General features: G+C 36.1%; 1 protein-coding gene across 17 annotated transcripts in view; it reads right to left on the bottom strand.

The window, feature by feature from the left end:
• The window catches only part of lrrc7 (leucine rich repeat containing 7), a 308839-nt gene that overhangs the window by 77807 nt on the left and 215774 nt on the right, over nucleotides 1-15258 (bottom strand). For all 17 annotated transcript variants that reach the window (XM_088599029.1, XM_088599032.1, XM_088599030.1 and 14 more), the window contains 4 exons: nucleotides 11677-11794; nucleotides 8802-8880; nucleotides 7536-7625; nucleotides 3354-3410 (listed from right to left, as the gene is read on the bottom strand). In XM_088599029.1, coding sequence (XP_088455155.1) covers nucleotides 3354-3410; nucleotides 7536-7625; nucleotides 8802-8880; nucleotides 11677-11794 — 344 coding nt within the window. The remainder of the gene's footprint in view (nucleotides 1-3353; nucleotides 3411-7535; nucleotides 7626-8801; nucleotides 8881-11676; nucleotides 11795-15258) is intronic.

The raw sequence follows: 15258 nt of genomic DNA, 5'->3' as shown, positions 1-15258 counted from the left end.
CATTTCTAGGCTTTTACACAGAGGTCCAAGCTTTGCCAAGGCCACAGAAAGATCACTAAAAATCTTTAAGACACTTACTGTAATTCTTAGTGTAATAATGTGTTGAAGGTGCACATCTCCAGGTGGATTTCCACAAAAAAGCAAAGTCCATTTCTTTCAGAGAATTAAGTAGTTGATTGTTTTACTATATTATTATTATTATTATTATTATTATTATTATTATTATTATTATTATTATTATTATTATTATTTCTTTGTTCTGATTGTAAGATGAGTTTATGTTCCTTGTATACTGTAGCATTGATTGTAAAAACACATAAACAGATGTAGTCTGGATCAAAAACAGATGGGTGAAAAGGGCCCTTAGGAAAAAAATAATAAACTCTTAACATGTAAGAGCAAATAATTAAATTTAAAAGCAATACCATATACTAATTACCACGATTAATGTCTTGGTACAAAGACTACCAAGACTAATTATAATTAAAGCCTGCACTTTTTAGAAAATGCCATTTCTATTTTTTTTAATAAAGGTTTATCTGACACATTGTATGTGATTCCAGTTTCCTTTGGTAGACCTCCCACAACATCAAACCTAGAGGAGAATGATTCTTGGAAAACTTAGAAATCTCACTACACTTTACAAAGAGCACAGTGACTACGCGTGTACAGTATGTGTTGGTCTGATCATGTGCCTCTTGATAGTATGAATTATCCAGATTTCAGAGCATTAAGTGTTATATTTTGAAGTATCTCACTTACTAAACCAAGATCTTACAACACAGACAGCTCCAAACATCTTATTTTAATTGAGATAATATTGCTTTAGGACAAACTGGAAAGAAAAATCACTGAAGTGGTGAGGTGCAAGAGTGTGCACAGTCGAAGGGGGCACTGATTTTCTTTGTGTGTCACAGTGGGAGGGTGAAGCCATTGCTGCTTTCTTTCAGGCTCACAGCAGTAATTCTCATTGGCTGCTGTCCTCCAAAGTCTTTGATCAATAATGAGCAGAAGGAAACACTAGAGAAAAACAGTGACACACTGTAAAGTACAACTTTTTTTAAGATTCTATGTTGTTAAGCAGCAGTGGATTTCTTACATGACTTACTATTTTAGATGTCTTCTACATCCTCAGCTTTTGCTTCAAACATGAATCAATGTTCAGCTTTCAACAAAATTCTTTTAATTGTGGGTGTGTGTGTAGAGATGCAAGAAGCCATGGTCCAGTTCAGCAAAGGTTTGAAATGAGTGTTCTTTGAAACATTTTAAGGGCAATGTTTCATATTCTGCACAGTTAAACAAACACACTCTCACTTTGCTTGTATCTTTGGGATTATATAATCAACTTTTCTCAGGGAACATGACAAATGTTTCAATCAGAATTCTTACTCTGAATATGCAAGTCTATAAGTACATGTGCAAATTGCAACATTCTCTTGGGCTTATGGTGGAACTTATTTCAACTGCAATAAGTTACAATATCATCTGTTCTGGTGCATTGCCTTCAATACTATTATATACTACATTACAGCTATTTCTCTTTTAATTTCAAAATTAAATGAAGAAAAAAACATAAATGAAGCATCTCATTATTACACACATTACACAAAATACATTTATTTCACTAATGTCTTGTCAAGGCGAAACTGATAGTTTCTGTTTTTTATGCTTTAATTTGGGCATATATGTTTTAATTGAATAAAAGGCTTAAAGGATAAAAAGCTAATTTTAGTGGACATACAGTAAATGCACTTTTTGCACAAACAATTGAATCTGGATAGAACTTAGGTAAAAAGAAATGTCTGCTTTAGATTCAGCATTCTTTAGAAAACCAATTAATGGTTAACTTGTACTGGGTTGTACTGGGCTGGACAGACTACATGGACACTTAATTTGAAATGAGAAACATCCAAATCAAATTCTAATTGAAACGTGCAACATAATCATTTTTGTCTTATCACATTGCAAGGGTGAAAGATTTCAGTTGACCTGTTTTAGTCTGTTTTAGTGACATAACTCAGGATTGAAATCTTTTATGATGATAGGCTTTCCTTTAGGCACTCTGGAATTCATGCTACTGTAGCAAAGGTGTTGTATGGCTCAAGTCTCGAGTACACCTGAGAGACAGTGATAAACTCCTGACAGCGAATGAGCTGTATACACCATACAAACCTCACAATCTAAACTGGATTGCTGACCAACACATCCACCAAACCCAGGTGGGACTTGTGTAATTGCATCATCCATGGAATACTATATTCAGATCTTATTAATAAAATGGTCAAAATATTAGTGATGGGATATGAAGCTGGGCCATGGGGCCGTGAGAGAACAGTAAACCCAGACAACATGGAGGTTCTTGTCAGGACCACATTCCCCAGAATACTGGGAAGAATAAGCAGCTGCCCTCAGTCACCTGACCAATTGTCTTGCACCAACTCTTCTGAAGCTATTTTTCATTTGCGTCGGACGAACAAATCCCAGAGGCTTCCGGTTTTACAGACTTTGACCATGTAGTGACATAATCCCTAATGGATGGTAGATAAAATATTTTAGAAAACAACTGTGTGAAAGGCCATCAGCAGAAATGGCTTATAATGTGCTTTTTATGAAGCAAAAATGTATCTATAATTATGGGAACTCAATGACTTCCAATATACTGTATATTTATACTGCCACTGTAAAATAAAACAAAGGGTATATTAAGTTGTATCTAAAAATTAAATTCCAACCATTTCATTTAGATGCTTGTAGTAGAGTAAAATGGCTTTAATGTTCTTTGAGCTCGCAATTAAAATTAACTCAATAAAAATGATAAATGATTGACTGAAGGTTTTTGTTTTACAAAACAGACATTGAAGTCACACAATCATTGAACAAAGAATGGTAAGAATGTAGGATTAACTGAAATGTGGGACATGCTTTTAAGCCTTTGTTAAAGAAAGAGAAAACCTTAGAACTTTCTGACATCCTAATATGAGATCTTGGAAGTTTGGCCATTATACTGTATATACTTTATTCTGGATAGTTGCATTATTATAGAGCCAGCGAAGACACCTCAAGTATGGTCTTATTTAATTCCTTGCCACTTCAGCAACTGTCACTACTTATATTAAAAGACACTATTCATTGTTGCATCACTAGTTCTCATACAGACAAAGAAGTTTCTAAAGCTAGAGGTGTGTAGGTTGAAGCGAACTGGCTTCCTGAATGATTGGGATATAAGTGATTTCAAGTAACTTGGAACGGCTACAGGCATTTCAGGAATGACTAGCACCATTGTCTTACTAAACCACAGGAATGCAAGAAAAACTACATCATAGGAAGTAATGAGGAAGAGACAAAAAACTTACTTTGGTAATGTTTTCAGGTGATTTTCTCGTAGTTCCAAAATGCGTAATTTGGTAAGTCTGAAAGAGAAGTTGAAAAGAAGGGTGAAAGTACGAAATTTAACATCAACAATAACACCAATCCATATTTTACTTTAAGAATTCATTTCGGGGTGCAGTTCATTTTACTTATCTGAGGAAAAAAGGAGAGATTCTGCACTCTACCATATTTCGAAACATGAAAACAAATATGGAAAACTGTAAAAGATTCTGATATACTGTATACTGCAGAATAGTGAAACAAAAATTCAGAGGAATGAAACTCTTGAATAGTTTTAAACTAAATAAACAAAACCCAATATTCACATGTGTGAAGCTGATGAATGTACTGTATATGGCATCTAAAAGAAGACATGCTGATTGCATTACCTGCAGTGAAATGCTTAGCTTCACCCACTGAAGCTAAGCAGGTGTGAGCCTGGTCAGTACCTGGATGGGAGACCTCCTGGGAAAAACTAAGGTTGCTGCTGGAAGAGGTGTTAGTGGGGCCAGCAGGGGGCACTCACCCTGCGGCTCATGTGGGTCCTAATGCCACAGTATAGTTACGGGGACACTATACTGTAAACAAGTGCCGTCATTCGGATGAGACGTAAAACAGAGGTCCTGACTCTCTGTGGTCATTAAAAATCCCAGGGATTCGAAAGAGTAGGGGTGTACCCCGGCGTCCTGGCCAAATTTCCTATTGGCCTTTATCAATCATGGCCTCCTAATAATCCCCATCTATGAATTGGCTTCATTACTCTGCTCTCCTTCCCACTGATAGCTGTTGTGTGGTGAGTGTTCTGGCGCACTATGGCTGCCGTCGCATCATCCAGATGGATGTTGCACATTGGTGGTGGTGGAGGCGAGTCCCCATTACCTGTAAAGCGCTTTGAGTGGAGTGTCCAGAAAAGCGCTATATAAGTGTAAGCAATTAATATTATTATTATTGCAGTGAGATAGCACCTGAGTTCAGGTTTGTTTCTAGTCTTTGTGCAGTGCCTGTCACCATGGTCATCCCTCCTCTAAAGGGTGCTCCGTACTTTTTGTATTTTATTTTCCTTATCACGTTCACCTGCTCCTTTTCCATTTATTATTTAAACGCGGTGCTCCAGAAGCTCAGGGCTCTGCATTGGAAGACGGACACCCGGAGGCCCGTCTAGCATCAAGTCGCTCTACATCCATGGCTTGAAGGCATAGCTTTCCGATTGGTGTCCTGACCAAGCTGAGTCTGGGGCTCGGAGCACCTGGCCTTGTCACTCCGTTTCTAACTTCCTAGTCCCAGATCCTGTTCTTGTTTTTACTCCCATCTCATCTTGGATGGATCACCCGGTTTGGGATTTTGGACTGTGGCTGGATTTCCCCCTTGGACTGTTTTGGACTTATTTGCCTGTGCTCCCCCTGTGCACCTGATCACTGTTGGCACCGCCCCCTGTTCACCATCCCTTCTATTCCTCATCGTGTTTTTCCTGTAGCCCTTCTCCAGTCACTTTTGGATTATACCGTCTGCATAGGGTCCTAAATACGCACTACACGAAAGTCAGAACTGGCTCCCGTTATAGTGCCATAACAACAGAAAATAAAGAATGTGAGGAGAGACTGTGGCCCATCTAATTTGATAAGTTTTTCAGTAACTTAACGATCCTTGGATCTCATCAGTACATTTCCTAATACAATACTTGAAAGAAACCAGAGCATTGGCTTTGATAACATGGCCAACCAGCCTGTTCCAGACATATTGCATATGCCTCCTGTTCTTGCTTTTAAAGCCCCCTCCTCTTAGTTTCCTACTGTGTATTTTAGTTTGTTTCAGTGTTGATTCTAACAAAGTTTAGGTCAGCCATTAATGAGCTGACCTTGTTAATTGGCTTTCAGGATTCTCAATACTTGATTCAGGTCCACTCATCTCCGTTCATAAGTAAAAAAAATGCAGTTCTTTCAGCCCTGCCCCTCCTTTATCTACACCTCTCACTTTAACATAAAGGTTAGAATTAAAAAAACATTCACTGCCCTTTCACTGGTGATAAGTAAAAAAAAGAACTATAACCAACAAAAGCTGTAGAGCTGATCTGCATCTTCACACTGTGACTGGCACAATTTTGTTTTATAGCAATGCAAAAAATTACATATTGAGAACTACTGCCACCAGTCCACTGTGAAATAGAAAGTGAGACGCATCTGGGCCATTGGTATTCAACATGAGTTCCAATATAAGATTTATTAGATTGTCATTTTTATAATAATAATGGAATGTGTTTTTTGTTTTTACAGCAATATGATACACCCCCCCTCCCCCATATGAGCAGCTTTGGCGATCCATGTTAATGGAAGCCTTAGGCATGCATTATTCACAATATATTTGTGTCATGAGAAAGAAGATGCACTCTTATTACTGTACATAAAGAAGCAATACAATCTTACAAGACAAATATATATATATACAGAATGATGGATACATAGAACATTAATTTGCTCTTAAAATACACCATAAACCTGAAAAGGATTGATTTTTAATAATTAAACATTTAAAAATCTTTGTAGAGAGTTTTGCTTTTTAGCATTGTGTAACAGAGCTGTTATTCACATTCTCAGAATTCAAAGATACACTGCAACACCTGAAACATGTTCCATGTAGCACAGATAAAGACATAAGGCCACTTGTGAGCTACATACTGTAAATCAGCCTTTCAAGAATTTCCAATATGGAACAGTTTAAAAAATACAGTGCCACATCGCTTAAAAATGAGTTGTTAAAATATGTTTCTATTTATCAAGTGAAGTTAGTTGAACATTCTGTGAGGTTCTTGCAAAAAGCTACTGTATATACATTCTGTAACACATTAAACGTAAAGTATTTGTCTCTTGAATTATTCATTTTCCTGCTTGAAGATTGTTGTCAAATGCATTTACATAAAAGACATGTTTGCAAAATTGGACCTCAGGGATTAAAAAAAATGTTTTTTCCTAATGGGTAAAGGGGATCTCATAGCAGCACACCAAGGTCAAGGTTTTGTGCATTTGGTTTAAATAACCTTAACCTGTCGTTCTATCACCACAATCATTTAATACAATGCTTTTATTTTAGGGATGTATCTTATATGAAAAAGTAATATACTGTAGATTATATTATCTTCTTGAGAATAATGTAGGTAAATTTGCAAAGTTAGTGTCCCAATAACCAATTCTTCTAGAAGACAAATGACTATACACATCACAGATTATATAAATTTAATTGGAATTCTTTAAACACAAAAAGGCACATAAAATGTATAAATCAATTCTCTATAGGAATGCATGTAAATTGGAGGGAGAAAAGTGAAAAATAACATATTTTTACTAGGTGAGAGATGATGGTGGCTGCAATAACACTGAGTCAAAGATCTCCCATCTGCCTGTGTATAACCCAAGCAACATTCATCTCTTCATTCCTGTGTGCCACAGGTATGCACAGCAAATAGCCTGCTAGTGGCACTGCTAAAGTGAGTGAAACTGGGAACGTTTTATGTTAAATTAAGAGATATATATTTTTGTGAAGCATTAAATTGAAAATGGACAAATTAAGAGGGTGCAACTTGAAAACTACTGTATTCATTACTTGAATAAAATCTTATATTTATAGTGTACTTTTCATCCAAGGTATTCTAAAGTGCTTTATACATAGGAGGGGACTCACTTCATCCATCGGTTTCCACCTGGATGATGTGAGGCAGTCATTATCTGCCAGAAGCCCAACACACAGTAGACCAAGTAGATAAGTGAAATTAAGGAGGACATATAGTATAGCTATGCCAGAATGTACAAACCTAGAGAGGACTACCAAGATTCTGGGGTTAACACTTTTAATCTTGTAAACAGTGCATGGGATCTTTAATGACTAGTGGAGAGAACTCTGACTTAACATGTCATTTGATAAATGGCATCTCTTATAGCTCAGTGTACTCCCTTCCCCATACTGGGAAACGTGTTTTGTAGGGAAGAGTTTCACCTAAATGTTTAAAACACCACTTATGGCAGGAACCTGCCTTTCCTAGGAGGTCTCCTACAGTATACCAGTTCTGATAAGCAGGCCAATCTTGATAATATCAGACTATAAAATGGTAGTGCTCTTATAGTATGTACAATCTTCAGAATAGCTTAGTACTGTACATCTAAGCTATTAGAACCTACCTCCCAAAGTTTGCAGGAAGATACTCCAGGAAGGCATCATTTAAAAAGAGCTGTGTTAGGTTTAGAAGCTGGGTGAAACCATCTGGTAGCCTGGAGAAAGAAAAGCAAAACAAATTGCAACACTATTAAAATGATGTTGTCACATACTTTTGCAGGGCTTAACGCCTTAAAATATGTTTAAATTTTAAGTCAATATATAGAACAAATAAATTGAATTACAGATATTCTAATTAGGTTTTTACACCAACACAATTGCAGGTCTTTCCATAATTTGTCTAAAAACTTTTTTTAATTTTTTGTCTTTATCATGAAGCTGGAAAAATCTGTTTCAGCATCTTAAACCAAGTTTGCTTTGCGACATTTCCAGATTGCTCACCACTATTTCCTGCATGCTAGGATGTCTTTTCTAAAGCCAACCTGATTGTTTTAATATCCTTTCATTTACATGAACTCATTTATTTCTCAGAACTCATCTGGGAAATGGAGTCCGCCATAACACACATCTCCCCTTGCCAAAATGAAATCAATTGGCTTCGAGAACTTTCAGCAATTAAATGAAGAAAACTGTGTTAGTGCTTATGGGCCAAATAAAGTATGGACATTTTAAATAAAGAAAATTAAACTAACTGAAAATTCACTGTTCCCATAGACATGTAACATGGTACTGTATATGCAACCTTTCAATTCATAAGTAGGTGGATTTCAAGTATTTGTACTGTACATATTCATACAACAAGTACAGATATTCATTCCCCTGTTGCAAATTAACTGTTTACTGAATAGGTTACTCCTCCTTCAAAAATGATTCATTTAACACCATTGATTAATATGTCCTGCATGTAATGCAATAAATGTATTCTGTGTGTTGTAAATCCTTGTGAAGACTCCTGTTAATTGGTTCCTAATAGCCAAGGTAAATTCACTCAATTCACTGTTACAGCTAAACATTGTGCCAGAAAATTCACACAAACCAATACAATGGTATGCAGTATTTATGTTCATTGCCGGGTTTGATATTCTGATTTCATAAAGGCAGGTCTTCAGGAATGTTTTGACTTTAATAATGTGTACAAACACTTCACAACAAGCCTAGATATATTTCTTCATTGTTTCATTTCACAATCAGTTGGAACAACTATTGGCTTAAGTGTGACAACCCAGATCTTGCTTGTAAGATACATGCTAATGCACATTGATGAGTTTCTTTGTAGCTAGTGTTACAGAAACTGTTTCTTGCATATATGTGTAAAGTATCATTGTACTCACTTGGTAATTGGATTGACACTGGCTTCCACAACTGTTAGACATTTACAGCATTTAATATTATCTGGGAATTCTTGAATACCTTAAAAATAAAATGTATACATTAAGAAAGATGTATTCAAACATCATTACACAAAGCAATCATTTTAGTATGTTTTTTGCAAAACATTGCACAATTTCTTGCAAAAGTATTCTGACCCTTGCACCCTTCATATTTTCTTTAAAGCTTGCAGTCATGACTGTTAGAAGTAGCAATTAATGTTTGCTACATAAACAACCTATTTAACACATTCAAAGCAAAAGACATAAAAGTAATCAGATAATTAATATGAAATCATGACTGCATACAATAAGTATTCAAAACCTTTGTTGTGGCAAATCCAAATTAATTTTAAAGTTATGGATAAAGTTGAAGAAAAGCCCAAAACAGAAGGGTATAACATTTTCAAAGGCATTTAAGTTTCCTTTTGAGCACTCTGATGTCAGCCATGAAAAATCGGAAAATGTGTCATGTGACTCGGGCAAGGCATTGTACACTGTACAATGATAAAATGTGTTATATTTAATCAATTATTAGACATTGAACACTCACTCAACGTAATGAGAAAAAGTAAAGATGACAGATGGATATACAGTACTTATCTCATACAAAGGGTCAATACTTATCATAGTACAGTACATCCATATATATATTTATGGAGACTCAATCCAATTTAGCAGTCTACATGTTCATAACTTTTTCTATCTACATACATCCTTATGTATACAAAACAGTTGTATAAATGCATTAGGAGTAATTATGGAAACCAAAAACCTACACAGATATACAGTATGTCAGAGAGGACACGTATATAATGAAAAGTAAATATGATGGAATAATGTCTTTTTGTAAAAGACATCACAAACGCAGTGATGTAATAAGTTGCACAACGTGATTGCTGGCCTGACAATTAGCATAGGTATTAAGAAGACCTAGTTAAGTACAATATACTGTATATGCATATATTTTAGAGCCTGAAACATACACTATGGATAACATTTGAGAAGCATTTGTAGTATTTTCAATGATTCGGCCAATGAATGCCACTCCTATCGACCGATTGCAAACTATCAATACATTTCACCTAGTGATGTACTGTGTATGTAAGAATTCTGAGGGGAATCTGTAAAACCGATACTGTTGACAAAAGAAGTGGTTACAAATAAAGCCAAAATTGATGTATAATAAGTGGTAGTCCATTAAAATGATCCTTAGGGGGTGATCTTATTGCATGTACAGTAGATGAGGCACCTAATGGTCCCAATAGATATAAACCTGTTCAGGAACTTTTGCTGAGAAGAGGTTGAGATATGAAATACTGGGATGATGGAAAACGTACTGTATACAGATAAGTCAAAATCTGAAATGGCAGCAGTCAATGTGAAAGTAGACTATACTAGCATGACAGTCACTGAACAACAGCTACAGTGAAGTACAAAGGTGGATCGATATAACTTGGGGATGCATCTCGGCAAGTGGTCTGAGGGATTTGCATAACATCTAAGGGACCCTGAATGCCAACATATACAAAACAGACATATTTTGATCCACCATACCATGTCCACAGGAATAAATCTTGTTGAAAAGGGAATCATCTTCAAACATGACAATAACTCAGGAATGCAGTCAATGTAGTGAAAAGCTTGTAGTGAAAATCTGTACTGTATGGATCTTTTTTACATACATTTTGGGAGTGTCCAGAAGTGATTAATTAATAGAAGCTGTTTTATTCTTACTTGTCCATATTGATATTTCCTGTTCTCACTTGGTACTGTTGTTAGATAATGACTAATTTGGGCCTCTCACAGAGGTAGAAATTGTTGGGAGTGGCTGGTCTAAATGCAGCACAACGTTGCTAGCAATGTATTTAGAGGGAATAAGGGGGCTCTCCTGGAATCATTTAATCCTGGTGTGCCTTTGTATTTTCATATGGGCCTCTCAACTGCTAGGATCCATGGTGTTGTGTAGGGAGAAGCAGAGCCTTTGGGTACTGCTGATGTTCAAAGCCTTAGCTGCATGCTCTTTGTACTTAAGGGGTAGGAATTTGAAGGGAACGGGAAATGGAGTTTTATGCTGGTGGAAATTTAAATATAAAGATTTACTTACAAAATTAACAGATGATTAAACAGTGGACCTGTCTGGAATGTAAAGATGGTTACAGAACACTCACAAAGATATTGTGGCATTCACAAAGTCCTGATATGAACATCACCAAGCCATATGGTATGACATGGATGCTGTGAGTTAAATGTGAGCCAAAACAACTTGAAAGATTAATTAATTAAAAATGTTAAAGGCACTGACATAGTTCAGCATATATAGTACACTTCTTAAATAGGAGAATTGAGAATAGAGGACATTTATTTACACAAAGGACTGCGGGAGTCTGGAACTAGCTATCCAGCCAAGCTGTCGAAGCTGATACCATTGCTTCTGAAACAGATGGATGAGCTCCTCAGATCAATGAGCTATTAAAACCAAATGAGCTAGCTGAGCTGTATGGCTACCTCTCGTCTGGACATATTGTAATGTCAAATTCTGTAAAAGCGTACGACTCACATACTAAAGATTAATATTCTGAATGATAGCATTCATTTTTCTTTCCACATTTTCTAAAAACAAATCGTGCCTATGTCTGTTTGGATATAATTTGCATTGTATGCCTGCTTTCCAATACTATACTATGTGTTTCACTCAATAGAACTCACACAGTGAAATAACTGTTTTGATTGGAATTCATCAGAACAGTAGAGATTTAGAAATGCATGTTCAACTATGAAAACTACACATTGTTGAAAACACAGGGTATCACTACTCCATAAAGACTGCAGATCTTACCATTTTTACTGATGTCCAGCTCTTTTAGGTTTACAAGGCTGGCTATGGTGGTAGGCAGGTTGGAGAGATCATTGTCAGGTATGCTCAGTTTCCGCAGTGCTTGACAGTTGAATAATTGCTGCAAAACAAAGTGAACAGCTCAATCACACAATCTTCAAGATGACAAATGTGAGGACCAAACTACAGCACTTTTTCTGTATCCTATCTTTTTAAATTCCAAATATTTGAAAATCTGTGGAAAATATAGACATACATTACGTTATAAGAGCATACGTAAAGATAAGACAGAGAAGAGTGTGTTGTAAAAACATCCATTTGTTACTTTCCCTACATTGAAAATCAGAATCCACATTTGCGATACTGTCTTGCTACTGACATTCTTAGTATATGTTTTGAAAACATCAGTCTCTTCTTGGGTCCTGAAGACCACTTTTAGTGTTCTACACAAAACCCAAATGCACGCCAAACAAGCCACCCAGCGTTAATTTATGAAGCCAATACCCTGGTTTCTTTGAAGAAACAGATGGGTGAGATTTTTCAATTCATTACCTACTAGCTACCAAACAGGCTAGATTGGTCAAATGGGCTCCTCTTATATTTGTAACCAAACGTATATTATTAAATTTCCAAAATTCAGAATGATGCATTTTCCCTGGATGCAAACATCCTATCAAGAACTTTGTGAGGCGCAAGCACTTCAATAAAATTCAAAGCAAAAGTTCAGGAGAAACGACCATTACCCCTGGTAAAAATTTCCTGGTCCCTGTGGCCAGATGGTTGTCCTTTTTACCAAGCCCGTTATCTTCAATCGTATTAGCCTGTATATTATGAAATAATTTTTATGCTGCCAACACTTTACATGATGACATTTTCAAAAGGACGATCGATTGAAAAGAGCTCAGAGTTTGCCTGCTTTGGTTCTGTCTCCAGAGCACCACATTCTGATAGCAACATTGCATCTTCATCTCTGTGTTCATCTTTAAGCCAACAATCAAGGGCATTTAAAAAAGACAACCTGTAGAGCTAATTGTCCATCTGGGTTACTCTTTTGAGTATTAGGGTGTAATATGATGTTAAGCCTGTCTTATTTTTCAAGTCTCCTTTGAATATAAAGGGAATTTTAATTTCGGTCCAGTAATAACCTGACAGAACTGACATACCTTGGTATTTGTTCATTTTTGCTATTGGTTATTTAGCAAATAAACAAAATATTTAATAAAATTCATAGTTTTATACATGTAGCACAAAACCCGAAACTGCACTGCATGTTTACATGCATAAATAGAAAAATATGAAAAAAAGAGATACTATGGAAGTCATTTGGCCTTTCTTAAAGTACATTTGGTTGTTGTAGTTTATTGAAACCTTCTCAAGATGCCCTTTGAACAATTTTAATGAATGCAGTTCACAAAATCAATTTTTGAGATGCGTTTCAGAATTTAATTACTGTTATACAGAACTGCAGTGGGTATGCTGAGGTGGTCTGATGCTTGCATGGTGGTAAGAACAGTTTTTGTCTTTTATTTGGTTTCCTGAGTAGGTCTACTGGTAAACTTGTCAGTCATGATGCTTTAACTTGGCCTGGTATTTGAGCTTTGAGAGTGTGATCTAACTGTTCACAAGATGGTGGGTGGGACTGTCCTCCACAGGGAAGTCAACTGTCTGGGGATCTCCACACTCATAGTCCTGTCTTGGAAAAGCTCCAATACAGAAGTCCACTGGGTAAACTTTTCCAATTTCATTGAGATACTTCTATTAGGCTCCTAGTAGTAGTCTCTGTTCAAAACAAAGAAGGTTCAGTTCCTTCAGTCTGTCACTGTAGGACCTTCCTTTAACCCCCGAAATGAATCTTCTCTAAACTGATTCCCAATCAGCAATATGTTTTCTATAATATGATGATAGGTCTTTCTAATAGAATACAACTTTAACAAAACACCCCTTAATATAAATTCCACACTATTGACTATACGTTCCAAATCACTAAATCTTCCTAAAAAGAATATTTATAGTGAATGCACATATACAGTACTGCATATAATTAATGTATCAATACAATAGTGTCTCCAAAACCTTTATACTATACTTAATGACCACACAGGTATACTGTAGTTTTAGGACTTTTAAAGTCACCAAAGTAAGATAAAAAAAAATCTGTGCACTAAGGCATTTATAGATTATCAATTACAACGTAAAAATCTCAGATAATCAATTTTTCGTTTATATTACACAAGCTTTGTCTTTAAGACCAGGAATTTGATGTGCTTTGTTGTTTCAAGGGGGGGAAAAAGATAAAATATTAAGCTCGGTGACTGAGCTGGCTCTGTGTGGGTGTTGTCATGTGCGTGCATTATGCATGGGTGCACTTATCTCAAGAGAAAAATGTGACCCCGTTTTAGAAGAAAAAAAAGAACGACGGCATAATCGTGCCTTCAATGCAAATATTTTGTTTTTTTCCAGAGTACTGCATGACACCATGTTAAATACTCTTATAAAAAGACATCTTTTAAAGGAACATGGAGAACCCAGTTTTTAATGATTAAAACATGGAAAATGCCCAATCCCCCAAGGCTGAGACTGGATTCTGGGGATTTATGGATTTGAATTGAGAGGTGCAGGACACTACACAGGACATTTTAACCCTGCAACAGAAATAAACCTGTGTCTCTGGCTATAAATGGTATTGTATATGAAAAGGGAGGGCTGTTTTGCAGGGGGTGGGTTTTGGGGTTTAAAAATACTGCATAAAATGTCCTGAGACACTGCTTTATGATCACTCTTTATGATGTAGCACTCCACAGCCCTTTAAGAGTCAGCCACTCACAAACAGAACAGATAAGTACCATGATTGTTCATAACTCTGATACCAAGGTGGATTTTGAAATATACAAAAGGACTTTTGGTGGCATACATATATACCACTGCTTCATTGGTGCATATCCCATCTCCAACAGTACTAGTCACGAATAATACATGACAAAGGTGTTACATTTAAACAAATATTAGTTAAGGCAGATAAAGCGATATAGGACAGGCTGTGAAAACGTAATGATCTAAAATCTATAAAAATATACTGTTATAAGAACCTATAAGAATGATTTTTCTTACATTAATGGACATATTGATAATGCTTTTAGAAGCAATAATGTCTTGCAAGCATAAAAAGGACTTAAGGAAAGAAGAATGTCTCATGTATCTCAAGGCTTGAGCTAAACATACTTTAGCTCATACGAGAGCTAAATATACTTTGGGACCTGGTGTCGTGCAATGTGATACAGTATGCCAACAGTATTTTGATGTTGATTACAGAGCCCTATGAAAGACATACAGATTTGTTTTCTTTCCAAAAGAGGTTTTGCACTGATTTGAAAGTCTCTTGTAAAAGACAGTTACAGTATGTGACTGTACTTCAACAAATCCATCTTTTAACTGAAGAGGCACTATCACAGCAGTAAATAAAGCTACAATTGAGAGAAATGCAGCTCAGAAATCAGCTGGGTTGTGCTTATGCCTATTCAACTCATTTGGATGAGACGTTTATCCAAGATCATCAATACCTGGTGTGGTGCAAACTTCTCTCATTAC

The sequence above is a fragment of the Lepisosteus platostomus genome, chromosome 11 (assembly GCF_059453375.1).
Source record: "Lepisosteus platostomus isolate fLepPlt1 chromosome 11, fLepPlt1.hap1, whole genome shotgun sequence".
Classification (NCBI taxonomy): Eukaryota; Metazoa; Chordata; class Actinopteri; order Semionotiformes; family Lepisosteidae; genus Lepisosteus; species Lepisosteus platostomus.
Note: the sequence above shows the minus strand (reverse complement) of the source record. Positions and strands in the feature narration are given on the sequence as shown.